Raw genomic sequence first — 22405 nt, forward strand, 5'->3', positions numbered from 1 at the left:
CGATGGTCGTCATCGTTATTATAAGTACTACCTAAACAGGAGGATGGGCTGAATTTTTACACAATTATTGACCAACTAGAATGTCAGGTGAAAAGAAGAGGTCAGACGAACAAACAGCGGACATATTGCCTTTCGTATGAGATGAGCCAAATAATAATATGACTTCAACACCTGCTGAAGCAACAAGCTACGTCCAGTGTTGTCAAGAGCTAAGTGATGCTTCTCTCATAGGTTACACCTGTTATAACTCCTATTACAGGGTCCTTGTTCTCGTATTGGTGGTCACTCCTTTCATTCAATATGATCAGTCTACTGTGCTACTGGACTGAATAGTAAATTAAGTGATAATGTAGCAAGCCCACAGTTAAGCGGAGGGAAGGGCCGGTCCCCAGGGAAGTTGCTTCTAAAAGTTTGCTGCTGAGAGATATGATTACCTCACCCCACAATGGACATTCAAAAAATTATCGTATCATCTATTATTTTATTTCACTAAAGACCTTCCCATTACAAAGCCCGGTGCAATATCTATCTACCTTTACATTATGGGACAAGACTCCACATAGGCTGGCGTACGACTCACAAACAAAATACTATAGGTAGGCCTACCACCTCTGAAGGAGGTGAACATTTTGAATTATCCCTTAGCCCTCAGTACATGAGAAATCCTCTCTGGCCATAAACCCATACAACACAATAACAGTGGATTATGGCCAGAGTAGCAGTTACACGCAACAATAATAACATGAGACTGGTGGCTGGTGCGTTGGTAGAGAAGAGGTACACTTAACTTGATGTGAAATTACCACAAACCTTCATGACACATCCATTACGGACGACGTCCAGCAGCAATTGAATCGCGTTCCCAGGAGCCAAGAGGAACCCAAATCTCTTACTAAAAATTATCATTTTAGCAACCATTCAACCACCACCAATCTCCTGCTTATGCGATATAAGTTCAGTGCAGCAACAACAATTGTCAACACAAGATTCAGCACTCATAACTTAATAAAATAATTGTATAAGAAAGTATTCATGGTACGTTTCAAAATGTAGATATTAGCATTCGTATATTGTTATCGTTAATGATCAAGTCGAGATTTGAAAACTTCAGCATAGACTACAATTAAAGACAGTAGGAGAAAAGTTCTTAAAGCATAAATTAAGTTTAAGTAGCCAACAATAAGCAACTTTTAATCCGTGTATTATATGCTATGTATGAAGATCCGTGTATGAAGATATGTTATGTATCTCCAAGGCTAGAATGCAATGGAATAAAATTTATTTTTGTATTGTTCAAATAATTATATTTTTTCTAGAATATGTTGACCAAACCACACGCTAGAAGATAAAAAGACGACGACGGTTCGGTCCGTTCTGGACCATTATAAAGTCGATTGTGAAGAGACGAAATTGGTGATGGGCATAAGTAAGGCAAGAATGAGGTGAGGAGGAGGAAATCTTGGAGGAAGATAAAAGTAAGGCGAAAGATAGGGGGTAATAAAGAGTATTAGATAATCATTGTCATTAGACAATAAAAGAAGTAAATAGGAACGAAAGAGAAAGTAAAAGCAAAATGAAGAGAAAGAAACAAACAAAGGGTAGGCTCATATTAGGTCATGTTTGTTAGAGAGGTTGGAGCATCTGAGTGTGTACTGTGAAAGGAAGAGTCAACAGTAACAAAGCCAGGACTAAGGATCGTGTTGGGTAGGTTGTGTATTAGAGCCGATTCGACAAGGCGGCGTCTGTGAAGAGTAGAGGCAGGAAAGATTATTTTAGACCAATCAATAAGATGATTAGAATCCCTAACATGACAGAAGAGAGCATTGTTTGTGTCTACAGACTTAACACTTCTTTTGTGTTCCTTAAGTCTGTCATCTAGTGTACGGCCAGTTTCCCCAAAGTATTGGAGAGGACAAGACGAACAGGAAATACAGTAACCAGCAGCATTAGAAGCAGGAGAAGTGTGAACAAGATTAGTACGAAGAGTGATAGTTTGTCGAAAGGCGAGCTTTATGTCAAGAGGTTCCAAGGGGTTGTCATAGCCAGGGGGTGGTAATGGGGACGAGCTCCCATGACCTATAAAATGCTCCTATATGGCATGCGCCTCCAATAGCCTCTGACAACCAAGTCCAACTCCTGGCCTGCACGGGTGGCTTAGTCTTTAAGTCCGGCGGAACTGCTTTTACCGACAGGAGAAGGGGCGAGGGCGTGCCTCTGGCGCCTTCAAACCAGCTGCTCCGGGTAGATGGGACTCGATAGCCTGGGAAGGCAGCCCATCTAGCGGAAGGAAAATCCTGATTTTAAACCTCCGCTGCCTTGCGGCCATACCCCTTTTTTGGGAAAGGCTTCAGGAGTCAACCTCGAGGAAAAATCCGGAGTTGGAGCCCCTAAGGCAGTTCGTTGTTGACGTCGACCTCGTTCTGGCAGCTCCTGCGACGTTGCTGGAGCCATGTGTATTGGCATTTGCCTTTCTATTGGATAATTTCAGCAATGTGGAGAGGGGGGACCTGCTGCATGGGTAATAGCTTCTCCATATCTACCTACCCAGGCTTTGCGCCCTGTCAGGACGCAACTCCATAGTCTTCCGAGACTGAAGGATGCCTACTACTATGTCAAGAGGACGAAGTGTATTAGTAAGTAAGTAAGTAAGTAATTATCAAAAGAAGGCACCAAACCGGGAAGGCTATGTAGCACCATCAAATGTGCGGAATAATCAGAAGGCGCTAAATATCACCAAGGATGCCAATACGAGAACAAAAACACATAAGGCGAACGATATCAAAAGTATCCGAGTCACCAAGAATTCTATTGAGGGACAAGTGACCGCGAGGGGCGGTCAGATAGCAAGACACACGCTTGTCCTGGAAGTCAGGACATTCAAAAAGGACATGCACGACCGTAAGAGGGACAATGCAACTAGGACAATAAGGAGCAGGGCGGCGCTCCATCAAGTGACCATGGGTGAAGTGAGTATGGCCAATACGCAACCTCGCCAGAGCTGTTTCCCATCGCCGGTTACGGTGGTAGGAGGACGACCACGAGGAAACACAACACTTAAGAGTACGTAGTTTGTTACCAGTAACAGACGATCAAGAAGCCTGCCAATGGGTAAGGACGGAGGAATGAATAACCGAGTAAAAGTCGGAATATGGAATACCTTTACGAGAGATGGGACAAGAGCGGACAGCTTCCTTGGCGGCAGCATCCGCACGCTCATTTAAAGACACACCAATATGGCTGGGAACCCAACAAAACTCAACCGACTTAAATTTACTGTGAACAAGAAACAGCCAATGCTGGATCTCGACAACTACTGGATGAATTGGATTAAAGGACCCGAGAGCCATGAGGGCACTACGAGAGTCAACAACAACTACAAAGGAAGACTGACAACGAGAAAGCAGGAGACGAAGAGCATAGAGAATAGCATAAAGCTCCGCTGTAAAGATGCTAGTCTCTGGAGGTAAGCGACACATAAGTGCGATCAGGAAAAACAACAGAGTAGCCAACACTGTCCGCAGACTTAGACCCATCGGTGAAGACAGAAACGGAGCGGGAGTGAGAAGAAAAGTGCTCAAGGAAAAGGCGTTTTAGAACCGTAGGAGGAGTAAAAGCTTTAGTGATGCGGGTCAAGGATGTACAAAATCGTGGAAGGGGGACTCTCCACAGGGGAAAAGAAGGAACAACACGAGAAGAAACATTAGAACTACGAACGGAAAGAGAATCCTGTAGGCGAGATAACCGGACAGAAAGAGGGACGTGGTGAAGAGGAACAGGAACCGCAGGAGAGGTAAAAGTTAAAACACGACAGAGGCGAGAGGAAGGATGTTGTAAGGACCGTGCAAGATAGCGAAGACAGTGGCGATCACGGCGGTCCTGGAGAGACAGGAAGCCAGTGTCAACATACAAGCTAAGGACGGGAGTCGAACGAAAGGCACCAGAACTGAGGCGCAACCCAGTATGGTGCAAAGCATCAAGACGGCGAAGAGTAGAAGGAGAAGCAGACGAGTAAGCAGGGCAACCATAATCGAGCTTAGACAGGACGAGAGAGGAATGTAAAGCAAGGAGAGTGCGCCTATCTGCCCCCCAAGAAGTATGGGACAATTCCCGAAGGAGGGTAAGGGCCTTAGAGCACTCAACACGGAGGTAAGAGGTATGGGACGACCAAGACAAACGAGTGTCAAGGAATAACCCCAAAAGCTTCGCGGAATCTTTGTACTCAAGGGGATGACCATAAAGTGTCAAAGAGGGACGAAGAACGACACGTTTCCGAGTAAAAGTCATGGCACAAATCTTAGAAGTAGAGAACTTGAAGCCATGATCTGTGGCCCAAGACGACACGGCATCAATTGCAAGTTGAAGTCAGCGCTGAAGGAGAGGCGAATCATCACCCTGACAGCAAAGGGTAAGATCATCGACATAGAGAGCGGAGAAGACACCTGAAGGAAGAGAGAAAAGAAGACCATTGCGGGCAACCAGAAAAAGAGTAGTGCTCAGAACACTACCTTGGGGCACACCTTCGTATTGCTGAAAAGAGGTAGAGAGAGCGGTACCAAGTCGCACCCGAAAGGAACGACGAGAAAGGAAGCTGCGGAGAAAGAGAGGGAGATGACCATGAAGGCCAAAAGAATGAAGTTGAGATAGAATATGATATCGCCAAGTGGTGTCGTAAGCCTTTTACAGGTCAAAAAGGACGGCAACTATGGAGGTCTTCGCAGCAAAAGCAGTACGAATATAGACCTCCAAGTTCACCAGGACATCTGTCGTGCTGCGGCACTTGCGGAAACCAAATTGAGAAGGGGAGAGGAGGTGATGGTGTTCCTGGAACCACATCAGACGAACGTTAACCATACGTTCAAAGAGTTTGCAGACACAACTTGTGAGGGCAATAGGGCGAAAGTCCTTAGGGGAAGTACCCAGAGACCCCGGTTTGCGAACAGGGAGGACAACGGCATCGTGCCATTCCTCAGGGACTGACGACGACTCCCAGATCCGATTATACAGACTCAGTAAATACTGAGGCGTGCACGTAGGGAGATGGCAAAGAATCTCATAATGAATAACATCGGAGCCCGCCGCCATAGAACCGCAGAGGGCCAGGGCAGAACGAAGTTCAGAGAGAGAGAAGGGATCATTATAGGGAAGCCGAAGACGAGTGCAGAAATCTAAAGGACGAGACTCAAGGACAGGTTTACGAAGAAGGAAAGATTGGGGAAGATGAAGACCAGAGCTAACAGAAGAAAAGTGGGAACCCAGTTCGGAAGCGACCTGCAACGAGTCCGCCACAAGAGTACCATGGAGGTGAAGGACCGGTGAAACATCGGGAACGAGCTTACCCGCTATCATGCGGATACGCTTCCAGATCTGTGGCAGAGGAGTTTCGGACGTAATTGTGGAGACATAGGATGCCCAACATTCACGCTTAGCCGTACGGATGGCCCTACTGGCCACCACACTCGCTTTCCGAAAGAAAAGAAAAAAATCGGCCGTCTGCCGACGGCGGTGCCTCTTCCAGGCTGCACGCTTACAGCGGACAGCCCGAGCACAGTCTGCATTCCACCAGGGAACGCACTTCCGCTGACCCCGAGAGGAAGAGCGAGGAATAGAGCAGAGGGCAGCGTCGAAGACAGTGTCACGAAAAAGGAGGAGAGCACGAGGTAGAGGCAGAAGGGAGTGGACAGAGAGCAGCACTGAGGGTAAATAGGTTAAAGTCCGCCTTAGCAAACTGCCACCTAGGGAAGGAGAGGGAAGGGCGAAAAGAGAAAAAGGAAACAAGAGTGGGGAAATGGTCACTGCCATGGAGGTCATCAAGAACCTGCCACGTGAAATCTAAGTAAAGAGAAGAAAATCAGAGAGAAAGATAAGACAGGAAAGGGTGCGAGTCCGAGAGTCCAAATGAGTGGGCTCACCAGAATTCAGAAGAGACAGGGAAGAAGAGAGGATAAACGGTTCAAGAAGGCGACCTCGGGTATTCGTCAGAACATCACCCCAAAGAGAATGACGACAATTGAAATCACCCAGCAGGAGCACAGGCTCCAGCAAGGAGTCCAGGAGGTGTTTCAAATCAGGAAGAGAAAGCGGGACACTCGGGGGAGGAGATAAATGGAACAAACTGTGTACCATTTCCCCACAAAGATACGAGCAGCAGAACAATGGAGAGGAGAAGGAAAAAGTAAGGGGACAAAGGGAACATCAGCGCGAATCAAGAGAGCAGAAGAATTAGGAGCCCCAGCAACGGCTGGGGGGGAGGGAGAGAAAGGAATAGCCATGAAAACGAACAGGACGAGCACCAAGCATCGGCTCCTGGAGACAGACACAAAGGGGCGAAAACCACGAAATTAGAAGTTGGAGTTCGAGGAAATTGGTGTAATAACCTCGAACGTTTCATTGAAGAATAGACATCGACGAGAAGAGAAAGGACAACAACAGAGAACAAGGAAGAAACGAAGGCGAAAGAGCAACATAGCACGTTAAAGAATATCAGGGTCGGGATCAGGGTCAGCAAAGTCAGGGTTAGGGGGCATGGGTAAACTGAGCAAAGACAAAGGGAAGGAAGCGGGAGAACAGGCCAGAGGTGGGCGGTCGGGGTCCGGAGGAGGAGGAAGAGGGGGAAACAACGGAGAGGAGCAGTCAAGGACAGCAGCAGGAAGAGGGGGAGTAGAAAGAGGGAAGCGCACCTCAGCAAGGGCAGCAACCGAGAGGGAAGCAGGGGCCAAAAAAAACTCCATAGCAGGAACATGGGGCGCAACCACTGAAACGGGAGAGGAAGGAGCAATAGAGCCAGTAGTAGGGGCCGGGGAAGAAAGCGAAGCCTTCTTACCCGCTGGGGGGAGGAGGAAGGAGAGGAGCCAGGCTTACGCTTCTGACGTAAAGAGACCGGTGTCCCAGCAACTACGTACCGGGCAACGGATTCCAGCTTCTCAACAGGAGAAGCTGAACGAGAGCACACACGACGGCCGTTAGGAGAGCAATGGACATCCGCCTGCACCGACAGGCGGCGAGGAGAGTCAACAGATGGAGGAGAAGGATGGGAAAGAGACGAGGAAGAAGACACAGGAGACATGACAGACTGGGTAGAAAGAAGAGGAACCCCAGACAGAGGACCAGGAGGGGGACCCTTCGGGACAGAACTCAAAGGAACAGAGGAGGGGGCGGTGGGCGCATCAGGGTCCAAGGCCTGGAAACGGTTGTGAGTCTGAGGAAGGTGGGAAGGACGAGGAGAGGAAAAGCGCAACACGCGAGCATAAGAGACGTTAGCATAAGGCGGGAGCCGGCGAACTTTGCACCTCGCCTCGGGAAAAGATAAACGCTCCCGGTGCTTCACGTTGAGGACGGCTGCCTCAAGCTTGTAATGGATACAGGCACGGGAGAAGGTAGGATGGGCCTCACCGCAGTTGAGGCAGCGAGCTTGGGGAGAAGTACACTCCGACTTAGAGTGGCCTTCGCCCCCACACAAAGGACAGAGAGAGACAGTCCCAGAGCAGCGGAGGGCACCATGCCCAAACCTCCAGCACTTGTTACAAAGCCGAGGAGAAGGAATATACTCCTGGACAGAGCACCTGGCACCAGCAAGAATGACAGAGGATGGAAGGGTCCTACCATCAAAGGTGATCTTCACCACTCGAAGGGGTTGACGGCGACGACCACGAGGGGGACGAGTAAACGAGTCTACCTGGAGGACAGAATGGCCTTGGGCATCAAGGATATGCCGAATGTCATCGTGGCAGTCCTGCAGATTCCAAACACCGGTTGCAACATGGGGCGGGAGGAGAATAGTGCCAACACTGGCATTCAGCCGAGGGTTCTTTGAGACCCGAACAGGGATCTCGCCAAGGCAGGATAAGGCAGCCAACCGGGAAGCTGCATCCTGAGAAGGAGCAGCAACGACACGTGTACCGAGACGAGTGGGGTTGAAAGTAACAGATGCATCCACGGAATCAACGAGATGCCGATGGAGGGAGAAATCGTCAGGAGGCGCAGAATCAAGAGAGAGGAGATCAAAGTATTTGGCCCACGAAGCAGGACCAAATAAGGCCTGATACGCATCAGTACAGGAAGGAAACGAGCGAGTGCGGCCGTGGCGCTGACGGCGGTGAGAACCCCCAGAGAGAGAGGGGTCAAAAGGCGCAGTAGTCACAACGAGAGACTTAGCCGCACCAGGGGACGAAGTGGTCACCACTGGGGGCTTGAGGCTCGACCCAACCACAGAGAAGGGAGGGGAGCTGGGGGAAGAATTCAGGACGGTCATAGGAGGAGCAAGGTCGGGGCCCAATGCAGCGGGGGCTACAGAGCCCGGTCTTCCAATACAGGCCGACTCGGGGGCTTGGTCGCCCACCCCACGAGCCTGAGAGGGTACAAAGAAACATTCAATGACATATAGATGAAGAGAAAGAAATTCATCCAAGAATGTGCTATTACAGGAAGCTACAAGAATGTGCAATACAGGAAGCTATTGCCGATCATGCCAGGGCCCCCCAGGGGTGCCCTGGCAAACGCCACCTTAAGAACCATCAGTCCGTCGAGATCAGGTTCAGCGACGAAAGGGGGATTGACAATAAAAGGAGCCATTTATAAAAGATTGACAATAAAAAGAAAAACGAGAGTCGAGAGTCCCTCGCTCGAGACGTCGGGTAGTACAGTTCTACGGGTGCAAGCGTATGCCTCCTCAAGCACCCGGGCGTCAAAATAGAAGAAGTCCAAAGGAATAACCAAAACAAGCAAAAGGTCAGCAGGAAAAGACAAGCAGATAGGAGAAGAGGGGGGAGAAAAACGAAACAAAAGGAAAAGCGATCCAGCACAATTAGAGAAGACAGCAGCAGGAGTGCAAGGCCACAGAAGGATAGAGGACTATCCCACGGAGCATCACATTCCAGCAGCCGTCCACTAAGCCACCCCTCACGGCGCCAACGGGCCGGATGGGGAATGGGGAGTGTATTAGTAAGATGTTTAAGTTCAGATATGAAGGGAAAGCAGAGCTCGGTGGCACGCGTGTTGGAAGCAGGTTTTGGATAAAAGAAATTTCGTTTAGCTTGAGAATAGGCACAGGTGATAAAATGTAAAAGGTAACCAAGGCGAGAGAAAGATTTGTAGATAAAGGAAATTTCAGAATAAAAAAACTGAGGGTCACTGATGCCTAGAGCCCGGAGGAAGAGAGACGAGGACACTTTTCTTAAGAGGAGGAGAATGGTAGGAATCAGAAGTGAAGCATCGCTGATTCGGCCCAGGACGGATCGAAACGTCGTCGTCTTATCATATTCTAGTGTGTGGTTTGGTCAACATTCTTCAGCCACGTTATTTTGACTCATCATCTGCTTCACTAGAATATCTTTTCTCTAAAAGCTTACCTACATTTATTTAATATAAATCATCGTTTTCAGTTTGTTTTGTATTGTATTTTTCCCTTATTACATTGAAGTGTCAAAAATGTGCATATTTTTCAGATATTAAAATTAGTTTACTTTTATAACTTACCTATATAGGGTTAACTATATATATAACAACTTATAAAGTTTTATGCTAAATAAAATTACAAAAAGGATAGCAATAAATAACGTTATGGGACCAGGCTGAGAGTAACACAAATTTTTATTATAATACATCACAATCAGCTCTAATTGACAATTATTGTGTTGTCAATTAGACAGTGAAGGTGTATAGTGTTGCGCTGTGCTTAGGGCATCAGTTGGCCTTAATTTAGGCCTGCAGCTTGTCCATGACCTGCTCCTACAGGCTAGTTCACACACTCCAGACCACAGCCTGCCACAGCACAACACCGGCGGCCCTTGTCCCTCCTCCACCACTGGCGGCAAGAGATCTATCGTGGTTCAAAACCAGCTTGCAGACTTTTCCAAACGAATTTGGGTACGGGCAGTTTTTCCTGTGGAATATTTTATAGCAAATGATAAAGAAAACTGATAAATAGGTTAATGACTAAATTTATGATCAAACTGTACTAACAAGCCAATTTGCTCTCAATCATCAAAAGCTTCAATATAGAACAATAACAGCTGGTTAATTAAAGGTTGAAATTTTAAGATAAAGGTCTGTGGAACACTGAAAGACTTGAAAGTTGTGGAACATTGTGGGACTTACTGTTGTGTTGTAGTGGCAAGTTGTGGAACATTGTAGAGCTTGCTATGTGTTGTAGTGGCAAATTGTGGAACAGGGGGTCTGACAGCTGAGTGGACATCGCTTCGGATTCGAAGTCCTGAGGTTCCGGGTTCGATCCTCAGTGGTGGCGGAACCAAATGGCCAGTATTTCTGTCATCCTGGCGCCCCTGTTACCTAGCAGTAAATAGATACCTGGCAGTTAGACAGCTGCTACGGGCTTGTTCCTGGGTGTGTAACAAAACAGAGGCTTGGTCGAGGAATGAGTCGCGGGGACGCTAAGCTCCGAAATCATCTCAAGAAGATAACATTTTGGGACTTGCTGTTGTGTTGTAGTGGCAAGTTGTGGAACATCTTGAGATTAACATTAGATGATTTCGGTGCTTAGAATCCCTGCAGCCCGATCCTCGACCAGGCCTCCTTTTTGTATCACCCCCCCACCCCCTCAGGAAGCAGCCCATAGCAGCTGTCTAACTCCCAAGTACTTGTTTACTTCTAGGTAACAAGAGCATCAGGGTGAAAGAATTATTTTTCCATTTGTCTCCGCCTCCACCGGAGATCGAACCCGGAACCTCAAGACTATGAATCCGAAGCACTGTTCACCTAGCTGTCAGGCGCCCCTAACATTGAGGGACTTACTGATGCGTTGTAGTGGCAAGTTGCGGAACATTGAGGCAATTAGTGTTGTGTTGTAGTGGGATCACATTTCCTGCCACACATGGGCTCCAAACAGCACAGGAAATGGGGACCAAACTTCTTGCAATCCTGGTCGTTGTTGCAGTTATGCATGAAATGTATACATCTGAGTAACGGGTTAGAGAGCGGGCAGCTGGGCCTGGGGAAGACGGTGTACATCACACATCATTAACTCTTGTTTTACTACGCACAGAAATCACATTAACCTGATATATCAATGAACAAATCCAACTGGAGTCATGATGATGGTTCGAACCTATGAACTGGGAGTTCCCACATGCGCTCTACCATGTCGCGGTACAGTGGACTAGAGCGCGCCTGGGAATACCTAGTGCATAGGTTCGAACCCTCAGCACGGCTCGTTTTGGATTTGTTCTTGTTTTAGTGAAAGTGAAAACAGAATATGGTCAAGAAAATTATTATGCTCATCACTTTATATAACACCACCTTCCTAACACCAGACTTGTGGCCACACGTCACAGGCCACAGAGGCCCTAACTCGATATAACACCACCTTCCTGACACCCAGTGTGAGGGAATCTAGATTCCCTCAGCCAGTTTTCCTAGTTTCTAGATTAGGCTAGTCGCTCTAGAAACTGAAGCTTTCAAACTAACATATACTTGTGGGGTGTTGAATGAAAGCTTATGTTAAGGACTGTCGGTTGGGACTGGTTAGAAGTCTGTGATTGCTCTGTAGAGAGAATTACAGAAATTTTCCTGTTTCTGTGAAATAGGATGAGGAGGATACTTGACTAAAACCGTTAGAGGTGGGGGGGAGAGTTGGGTGAACGTTGCCTCCCCCCCCCAACATGTGAGACAGTACGCCACTGTCTTTTAGGCCTCCCCCTTCTTGTGACGTCACAGGACGCCTGAGGCTGTGATTGGGTTAGGACCTCTGCTCTGAGCTGTGATTTGGCGCGAAGAGCTGTGGTTGGAAGCGGCATCTTAGTAGTGTGCCGGCTCCATGCTGATTGGTCAAGACAAGGTAGGGGGGGGGGAGATATGGGCATTTGAGTGTCCCTGCCCACCATAGAGTCAGTTTGAGCTGGGTAGCAGGTGGAAGAGGACGCAGCTGGGTGGAGATGGCCGCCTGCCATCTCCATCCCCGTTAATCGCTGTCATTCCCTTGTTACTCAGCGTGGATGGCACTCCTGCCATCCCGGGTTGTGTCTAGGCCCAAATTTGCGTGAAATTGGGGCCGATGTGACAAACTAAGAGACAGTTGCAGTGTTAACCCATGAGGCAGATGGCAGAGCCTCATGGTGTATCAGATTGATCCCTCATCCCTCGGGTCTGAGCATCCTGTGTAGTGTCAGTGGACAATTGGTGTTGGGCAGTGTAAGTGAGTGTGATATTACAGGCCCCTGTTGGATTTTTGGATTCCGCCAGGCTGCGTCAGTGTGGGGACGCCGCCGGCCATTGTCACCCCAGTGTAGAGCAAGGCAGGCTCTGGTTTGATGGGGTTAGTGATTCCCCATCCGTGTGTGTACGCCTGTGGGCAGCAGCCTGCCAGCCCGAGGCACCCATGTGCGCGGACACCACGGGCCGCCCGCGGCCCGGGGGGGGGCCACCAACCCAGGCCACCCACGCGGCCAAACCCCCACCTCACCCCGCGCACCAGCTCAGCCGGGTGGGGTGCTGTGACGTCATGCGCTACCCGTGGCCACCCCCAGGCCGCCCGGCCACTCGGCTCGGCCCAGCCCGGCTTGGCTTGGCCCGCTCGCCAGCCACCACTACCACCACCCTCCCCCCTCTCAGCTCGGGAGGGGCGCTGTGGGCCACGCGGTGGCCACATGCCTTGGCCACCTCCTTGGGCCACTTGGCCACTTTCCCGGGACAGCCTAGGGCCACATCTTATCGACGCATGAGGAGCAAGCTAAGTGTTGACAGCTAGTGTGGTAGTGACCAGGGGAAGGATTGATGAGGAGGTGTAGACGTGAGTACATTTATCATTGTGTACAGTGTGATGAGTACCGGTGGAAATTCCCGGTAAGAGTTGTGTCAGAGCCTCGCCAGGCTAGAGAAGCAGCTGAGAGACAGTTGTTTGTAGCACGTCCAGGTGACTGGTAGGGCGGTACCTGGAGATAGATGTTGTACACGGGACCACACTGTAGTATCATAATGTATATATGTGTAGACTGACTCGAGTATGTAACCGGTCAGTGTAGAGATTTACCATATAAATGATCCAGTTGTCGATTCTATATAATCGGTCTGACTGGATTAGTGCTATGAGTATCAGCATGTAAAATTATAATCATTAGAGGTAGGCAGGCCAGGTTGCAGGGATGTCAGTGGGTACCCTGAGGTCTGTGTAGTTAGTTACATTTACCTGATGATATAATTTTCATTGATTATGTGAATGCCATTCCTATGCGTTCATTTGCATGCTTTATGTACTATGTTGTGTGGTAAGTCAGTAGATGTGATTGCTGACTGATTGCCTAATGATGTCATTAGCATGTGGGGTATGCTGACGGCATCATTATGTTGCAGGTTTGTGCAGTATTGTTTCAGTTTATACGATATTACTGCCCTAGGAACTGTGTTGAGGGTTTAAGGGAACTCTAGGATTATTCAGGGGAATTCACAGTGCTTAATGAGAGCAGGCAATTGATGGGTTAATTGCCTTGCTGAGGTAAGTGTGTGTTCACAGTAGTCCTTTGCAACGGTTGCAAGAAAAAGAGGGGGGCAGTAATATTGGTATACTCTTGTGTGTTGCACAACCGTGTGTCATTATTGTGTGGGCACAGTAATTAGCGAGTTGCAGTAGCCGCAACCATATGTGGGCAGTGCATTTGTGTTGTTGCATGCCATTGTAGTGTGACCTATGTAACACTGGGGTTACTTTGTTTCTTTAAGTTGTGTTGAGGAGTTAAGGATTCAGTGAGTTAATAATTGGGGAATTAACTGGATAAGGGGTGCACACTTATTGTTGAGTGAGTGAGGGCTGTTATGAGAGAGAACAGCGTTGAGCTTGAGTGAGATACGTCTCGGGAGCAATTAATTGTCCGTGTGACAACTAATTGACCACTCTAGCTAATTACGTAATTAGCCTTCTCATCATGAATTCACGTAGTGGGAGAGGATCTGTCAGTATTTGTGTTAACGTAATTTGCTCGAGACTAATTACCTTTCTGGGGTATAGCAATTAGTGGCTCAGGTTAATTAGTGGAGTAATTAACATTGGAGAGCTCCGATGACCCGGTAAAGCGAGGTCATGGAGCTAGCATAAATCGTTGTATTATTCATATCCTGTCTGAGGACAGTGGATTAGTGGCACATCTTGTTAATTAGGGGTAATTAACTCCTTTCCCGTGAATTCACAGAGTTTGATGAGACCTGCTTAGGCAGTGCGGAGTGAGACGTATTTATGGATGATTAATTATCGGTCCTGGTGACAGTTAATTAATTGCTCAGAATTAATTAGGGTAATTAACACTCACTAGTAAATTTTTGACACAGACTGTTGAGAAGCTACCAAGTTAGGGTAGGCTTAGTTAACGTAACTCAATGGGGATGTAATTAGTGGTCCTTTTGACCCTAATTGAGGATTACTCACTGAATACTTGCTGGGAGTCAAGTGTGATGTAATATAAGTTTGAGTTATTGTTAACAAGAGAGACAAGTGTTAAAGATTAACGTAGAGTATCATCATGATGTTGTCTAGTGTGAGACAATTGTTTGGGATTACCGTAGTACTTTGTTGCTGACTGCTGCGATCAGTCAATTAACGTAATTAATCACTTAAGACAATTTCTTTTGGTTGTCGTCTGGTGACGAGAGTAGAGTAATCTAGGGATTTGTGGAGCTGTGTCCCAGAATCCCGCCTTGCCTGTCTTTGTTACTGTTTACAACAGGGCAACTTCTTGTAGGGAGTTGCAAAGAGTGTTCACATTGGGTTGTGATAGAGGGGGTCACTGTTGGACTACCCGCCTAGTTACGTGAGTCTCTCCTGGGGGGCGGGCGGACCCCTAAGCTTGTGATTATAGTAGCTGTCAGGGAAACCGAGACACTATTGATTGCATGCTTGTGTCTTCAGTGGATATCCTTCATTTGTTCAGTTAGTTCATGTTGTCAGCCCGAAGTGTCAGCAGGATGGAGCCTGCTGTCACTTCTCGAGGGGCTGTTGAATAGCTGTGTTGCAAATGCCACTTGTTGGACAATAACGTAACCATTCGCTGTGGTGTAACTTAGTCTGTGGTATTTTTCTTTGATTTGCAATATTGTGTCATCAGTGGGCACACCTGTGTTCAGGTTAGTTCAGTATGCAGCCTCACAGCAAGGGTTGCTATTTAGCTGTTTGTTATCGTGCCACTGGATGGACATTAACGTAACGTAAACTCGGTAATGTAGTAGTTAGTCTCTTGTTATTAATAAATTGTTATGTTATAGAAAACGGTCTTTGATGTCAACCCTTCAACCTTATTATTCCACCATATTTCTGCATATTACGATTATATGTTGATGTGATCTTGATATGACGGCTGTTCTTGGGAATTCGAATTCCAATTCATAGCGCCACATCAAATATAAATATTTGATTGTGAGAACCTGTCGGTTACCCTTTATTAGTTTTAACGTTCTGTTTAACTAGGAGGAGCCAGCGGCCTATTGTGGACAGGTTTTCACCCCTAGTGGTGGAGGCCTGGCGGTTTGCTCCCGCTTTTCCTTTTTCTATTGGACTCATGCTTTACTGCCGTGAGCAGCCTTTAAACTTGTAGTCCACCTCCTAAGGGAGGTAGGCATAGAAAAAAATCTCACAACCAGTCTTGTGGCCACACTTCACGGGCCACAGAGGCCATAACTCTATATAACACCACCTTCCTAATACCAGACTTGTGGCCACACCTCACGGGCCACAGAGGCCATAACTCTATATAACACCACCTTCCTAACACTTCTCATACTCAATCCACAACTTTTCCACAAGAAAACAATAACATGAATGAACCAACTCGTCCTCCCAATAGAAGGTCGCATTTTGACGTATACTTTACCTAGAGTAAAAAACTGGTCATACTAGAACATGGCAGCGACTCGCGGAATTGACATAATGTCCCATTTTCTGTTTTGGGTCCTCTGGTTGATGAGAAGAGGGACACTTTAGCCCGACAGTTTCTTGACGTTGGAAAACGTTAGGAGGACGGGCTGGCAATAATTACGAACTTAAAAATTTTAATAAGCCAAATTTATTAACAAAAAATATTAAATACTACTGAGTTCCCATAGTATTAATAAAAAAGTAATTTAATCAGATTTCAAAACAATTATTATATTTTTTTGATTCGTCATATTCCAATCACGTCAGACCCCATTACTGGAAAACGTCTTGCTGTTAAGATACGTACAAACTCCCATATTTACCAAGGCAACGATGTTAGCACAAACCAAGGCAACGATGTTAGCACAAATAAATTATATTCACTCGCCCTGCAGTGAGAGAATTTGGCCATTATTGATGCACCAGTCACAAGCTGGTGTTATGGAACTTTTACTCAACATTTCCATGTGTAACTTATCTGGCTCTTTCTCTACAACTTCAACGTTTCCTCTCAACGAATTCTCTTCAGCTGTCCCCACTTCAAAGCTCGCCCTAATGGGAATCATATCCTGTATATATTCATTGATTCATTCACCTGAGACTAGTCCACTATGGGATCACCATAGCCCGTGCTACTTGGAACAAAAGTTCCAAGTAGCTTAATCTTAAACAACAACATACACTTGAGAGATTTACTCACCGAGAGATGCACTCTGCTTCTCAGAGCACATATACTTAAGAGTGCAGTATTCCTCTATACTATTTACATATCAAAATAATCTTGCTGGCTGGTCAATAAGCACTTGTGGTTCCCTTTACAATCCTCTACAACTTTATCGTAACATTAAGCCCAGCAATTTTCAATTTATTTCTGTATTTATAAATAAAGAAATAAACCCCATACTCATCCCGTGGGCGGTGGTGGCATGGGTTACAGAGGCGCATAATGGGTACAGGAACTGAACCCATTGTTCGTTTAGCTAAGTGACAATCTCTAAACCTAATTACACAATTGTTAATGCTACATACAATAAGCCAATTTTACACTAAAATGTTGGACCTAACATTATATATAAATATTTAATATATAATGTTAAAAATTAGATGTTCATGTGATTTGACTAAATCTAGTGATAAAATTTTTGTTTCTTTTGATCTGATTATAATAGATCACCAATTGGTTGATGATCAATGGATGAAAACTAGCTCTCAAATATTTAGAAAAAAGTTGAATGTGTCACCAATACTAAAAAGGGGGGGGGGGGGAGGAAGGAAGGAATTATCAAGGGAAAGCGCCAAGCCATTACGACTATATAGCACTGGGAAGGGGACAGGATAAGGATTTGGGATGGGACGGGGGGAAGGAATGGTGCCCCAACCACTTGGACGGTCGGGTATTGAACGCCGATCTGCATGAAGCGAGACCGTCGCTCTTCCGTCCAGCCCAAGTGGTTAGGGGGGGGGGGGGGAGCGCCCACCAATTGTGTTTTATAAATAAGAAATAAAATTGAGGCCTCAGAAGATAAAATTATTATAAACATTGTCATTTATTGCCTTTTTTCCTTAAGCTGCACAACGCACCTGCAGGCCCTCGTCTGGTTTGCGCAACGCACCTCCGGGTATTTGTATTTTTCACGTTCCATTCAAAACTCCAGTTGCTGCATGGGGTTCACATCAGCTGCATCAGGGCTCTTGTAAACAGACGTCATCTTTAAAAAATCGTGGTCTACATTCCCGGGTGTGAGAGGCTCAGTACTGAGTGAACAACCAAGGCAAGCACACGCAGCATGAGCTCACAGCACTGCTGTTCAGCTTATGACCACAGCATCGCCTAATAATATTCAATATTATATATATATATATATATATATATATATATATATATATATATATATATATATATATATATATATATATATATTATATATATATATATATATATATATATATATATATATATATATATATATATACTAGCAGTACCCGGCCAAGCGTTGCTGTGGCTCAGCAACACATGTTCATTGCTGAGCCACAGCAACCTTCCTTGTCCTCCAGTCCTCCCCACCATTCCCCCCTCACCCATCTCCTCGGTCTCCAAGCTATTCCCCACTCCACCATCCCCTCTTCCTTCCCACCATGTCCCCACTCCCTTGTCCCCTCGTCCTCCTCACCATCTCTCACTTCCGTCCCCTCATCATCCCCAGCATTTTGTTGAGGGAGGTGACGTCGTAATCTTAGCGTCGTCTGCTGTCTGCTGTGTGATTTCTCATGCAGTGTATGGTGGCAACTTTACTGTTTGGACACAATACCGACTTACTTGCATAGTTCTGGTAAATAAAACATGTATGTAGGTATACATAACATAGATAAATAGTGTAATGAAAACAGTAAGAGTATGGTGGGAGGAGGGGTGATGGCGAGTATGATGTTGGAGAAAAGAGGGAGGACTGGCTGGCTGGGTGTGGCAGCTCACACTCGCGGAGTTCTTAGTGTGTTTATGGTGTGTGAATATAGTGTGTGATACTGTACAGTGTGTAAATAGATGTATATATACATAAATTAGCATGATACATTGGAAATATGTGCCGGATATGTGTACACATGTGTCATGCACGTAACAGTGTCTTCAGACACTATGGATGTTCTTCTGCCATAATATAGTGTACGTGTTCATTATACATAGGATTGGCACGTAAAAACACATCAAATGTATTTGGAACTGTGCACAAAAAATGAACAAAAATATATTTGCGGCAGCGCGCGCTTCCTGCTCCGGGCGCCCTACTGGCCCCAGGAGCGTACGTCACGGGCAACCAGGGGAATGATGACGTCACGCGCCAACTTATGGACCACATAGCAGCCAAAGTAAATACATTTTCGACTTTCAGTTACTATACCCATACTCAGGGAAGGGTTTTTGACACTTTCAAAACAAAAAAGAATTTTTTCCAGGGAATTTATTTCCTGCGCACTGGGGGGGGGGATGTTTGGAAGCCGTGCAGATGAAGGGTTACGGTTAAATTTTCCTCAAAATTAATATAAGTAAAATTCTCCAAATATTTCCAAATATATTCAAAACGATTCAATCTTTTTCTCAGCTCGAAAACATTTTTAAACTTATGATGCAACTCATTCTTGAACTACACCAAACAATGACATGAACCACATCCTGACGAGACACACGTTACATAGACTCACCACTGTGCTACAAGAGACACACTGTGTAGACTGTGCTACAAGAGACACACTATGTAGACTGTGCTACAAGAGACACACTATGTAGACTGTCCTACAAGAGACACACTATGTAGACTGTGCTACAAGAGACACACTGTGTAGACTGTGCTACAAGAGACACACTATGTAGACTGTGCTACAAGAGACACACTATGTAGACTGTGCTACAAGAGACATACTATGTAGACTGTCCTACAAGAGACATACTATGAAGACTGTGCTACAAGAGACACACTGTGTAGACTGTGCTACAAGAGACACACTATGTAGACTGTGCTACAAGAGACATACTATGTACACTGTCCTACAAGAGACACGTTACATAGACTCACGATTGTGTTTGCTGGTATCTGGTCATGCAGATCTTGCCACAGTCCATCTCACAGCAGAACTCATTGGGCCCACAGTCCGCGTTCCCTACACACTTATCACTGCAATCGTAGCCGAGAGAGTTCCTCGGAGGACACACTGATGTCCTGCCAAGGAAATGTTGATTGTCAACAGTTGTAAATGATCAAAATTACATGTTAAATGGAAAACACTGCAAGTTAACACATGAGAAAAAATAACATTTTAAATGGAAAACACTACAAGAGAACACATGCAAAAAAAATCACATTTTAAATGGGAAACATAACTGTGCAATACAAACATATATATCAAGAAAGAAAAATCATAGCCAAACGATTTCAAGAGTATAATTATATTTATCAGTCAAGAACAGTTAACACTATAGGACCTTACAGAGAGAAATTCAGTAGTCAAAAATCAGTCAACAACCATTAAATATTATCTGTTATTTGCAGTTAATTAAAATAAATAATATATGTTTCTTGAAGTTAAAATTAATGATGTCCATATAAGCAGAATAACATTAAAGTTAGTCAAAGTTTCACAATGTGCAGAGGGAACGACCAATGGAGTACTACAATTGTAAGAAAAAAGCACAAGGAACGACTAATGGTGTACTACAGTTGTCACAATAAGTAGAGGGAATAACTAATTGTGTACTACAATGGTCACAATAAGCAGAGTGAATGAACGCCTAACGCTGCAATGGTCCCAATAAGCAGTCAGAACGACTAATGGTGCACGTCAATGATAAAACAATGCAGAGGGACCGACAAATGGTGTTGTACAATGGTCAAAATAAGCATAGGGAACGACCACTTGTGTACAACAATGGTCAGACCAAGCAGTGGGAACGACTAATTGTGTGGGAGAAATTTACTCCTGCATATAATATCAGATAATAATAAATAAGTTATTGATTCAAAATAATTAGAGATGAGGACTGTAAAAATTCTAAAGATTATTTGAAATGTTTCCCTTACAGATCTTTTGGAGGGGGTAAAATCAATAATGCTAAGACTACCTATAACATACATATGAAAATTATTTCATCAATAAATCAGTAATAAATTCCCATCAGGGGGTTAGTACTCTAACTACTATGTTATTATGAATGACAAAAATATCTTACACACAGAAATCACAATAGCGTGATGCAACAAATGAACAAATCCACAAGGGCCGTGTCGAGGATTCGAACCTACATCCTTGAGTATCCCAGACGCTGCCTTAATCGACTGAGCTACGACTTGGTAGAAGAATTGCAACAAGAAATTCTACTGAATTTACTTGGATCCTGCAGCCTCTCCGAGACACAAACCAGGATTTTACACAATTCCCCCCATGCACGCGAGCTATGTCAATAGACCGTTCTACCTCTTCGCCCTTACTTCATTACACACGGAAATCACAATAGTGTGATGCATCAAATGAACAAATCCACAAGTGCCAGGACTTGTTCATTTGATGCATCACGCTATTGTGATTTCTATGTGTAATGAAGTAAGGGCGAAGAGGTAGAACGGTCTATTGACATAGCTCGAGTGCAGGGGGGAGGAATTGTGTAAAATCCCTGGTTTGTCTCTCGGAGAGACTGCAGGATCCAAGTAAATTCAGTAGAATTTCTGGTTGCAATTCTTATACCATGTCGTAGCTCAGTCGATTAAGGCAGCGTCTGCGATGCTCTCGGACGTAGGTTCGTATCCTCGTCATGGCCCTTGTGGATTTGTTCATTAATATCTTAGCTGTCTAATTGTGAACGTAGAATACGTAAGACAACTCTCTGTAACCTGACTAATCCTGTTTGTCCACATTGTCTCGACAGACACGTGATTCAGCAGAACGGGATACGCTTCTGTCATAGATAACTCCACGCTCCAAAATTAATTTTAAGTAATTTCTACATAATTGTGTTTGTTTACACAAATACACATTGAAAACGGAGTTGTGTTAATATAGAAAACAAACTTACTGGTGTTTTTTGATCTTCGTTCAGCATAACGGTAAGGGCACCCAAACAAATACGATATTTTCTCCACAACAAGGTAATTATGGGTTACTTAGCCCACTGAACGCAGTGTCCTCAATAAGGATGAAGCTGATACCACAGTCTGAGTTCCGATAATGCTCGTAGCATGATTCATATAGCAGATGATGCAGATAGCCAGTTCAGGGTCACCGATTAAACATGGCTTCTCTAGACAAGTCTCTTTCAACTGTTCCGCACGCCACCTAGCACCGTGTGGTGTAAACTTGGTATATAATTCACAATATTTTATTTTGATTTCCAATTTGGTGGAAACATTGCTGACGTTATTTTACATCATAACGTACTCTAGGTAACATCAGACGATTTTCCGCTGTGTATATCATTGAACCTAAATGACGTTAGATAAATTACATATATATACTGTGACGGGAAAGTGTTGGAGTGTTGATGTTCGGCAGTCCTCCAATGGCTGGTGTCAATGCCTAGTCACACTTACAAAAAAAAAAAAGATAGACTGCTTGCCTGTTTGTCTGTGGTAAAGTAAGGGAAGACACGCAAAACACAATGTATGAACAATGAAACTTTAATTAATCTAGAAAACAAAATATAAACAAAGACAATCCCTTGGTAATGTACAGTGCAAAAGAACAAGTCAAAAACAATATAACATAAATGAATAATAGGGATGAAGTTACTCTACAATAATAATAAAGTTAGAGGTGAAAAATAATTAGGTGCTGAGAATATGGCATTAGCTGCGAGACATCCAGCTGATACACATATATCAGTTAGTTGTTCACTGCTTGAGAGCACAAGGATATTCTGACTTTAATGGCTGGATCAAGCCCAAACATCGACTCAGGTAGAGGGCGCTGAGGTGCAGTGTGCAGGTGTGCAGTCGGCGAGTCACCAATCAGGAGCAGGCAGGCTGGGAAGGGTAGTTGGCTGGTTGATGATGAGCCGGCATGGAAGGAGTGGAG

General features: G+C 45.3%; 1 protein-coding gene across 1 annotated transcript in view; it reads right to left on the reverse strand.

The window, feature by feature from the left end:
• Nucleotides 1-467: 467 nt before the first annotated feature.
• Nucleotides 468-22405, reverse strand: part of LOC138353353 (WAP four-disulfide core domain protein 2-like) — a 164747-nt gene continuing 142809 nt past the window's right edge. The window contains exons 3-5 of the mRNA XM_069306350.1: nt 19417-19560; nt 10747-10942; nt 468-9877 (exon numbers count right to left, since the gene is read on the reverse strand). Of these exons, the coding sequence (XP_069162451.1) occupies nt 10786-10942; nt 19417-19560 (301 nt within the window). The 3' untranslated portion in view covers nt 468-9877; nt 10747-10785. The remainder of the gene's footprint in view (nt 9878-10746; nt 10943-19416; nt 19561-22405) is intronic.

Source organism: Procambarus clarkii, chromosome 57 (assembly GCF_040958095.1).
Source record: "Procambarus clarkii isolate CNS0578487 chromosome 57, FALCON_Pclarkii_2.0, whole genome shotgun sequence".
NCBI classification, from domain to species: Eukaryota; Metazoa; Arthropoda; class Malacostraca; order Decapoda; family Cambaridae; genus Procambarus; species Procambarus clarkii.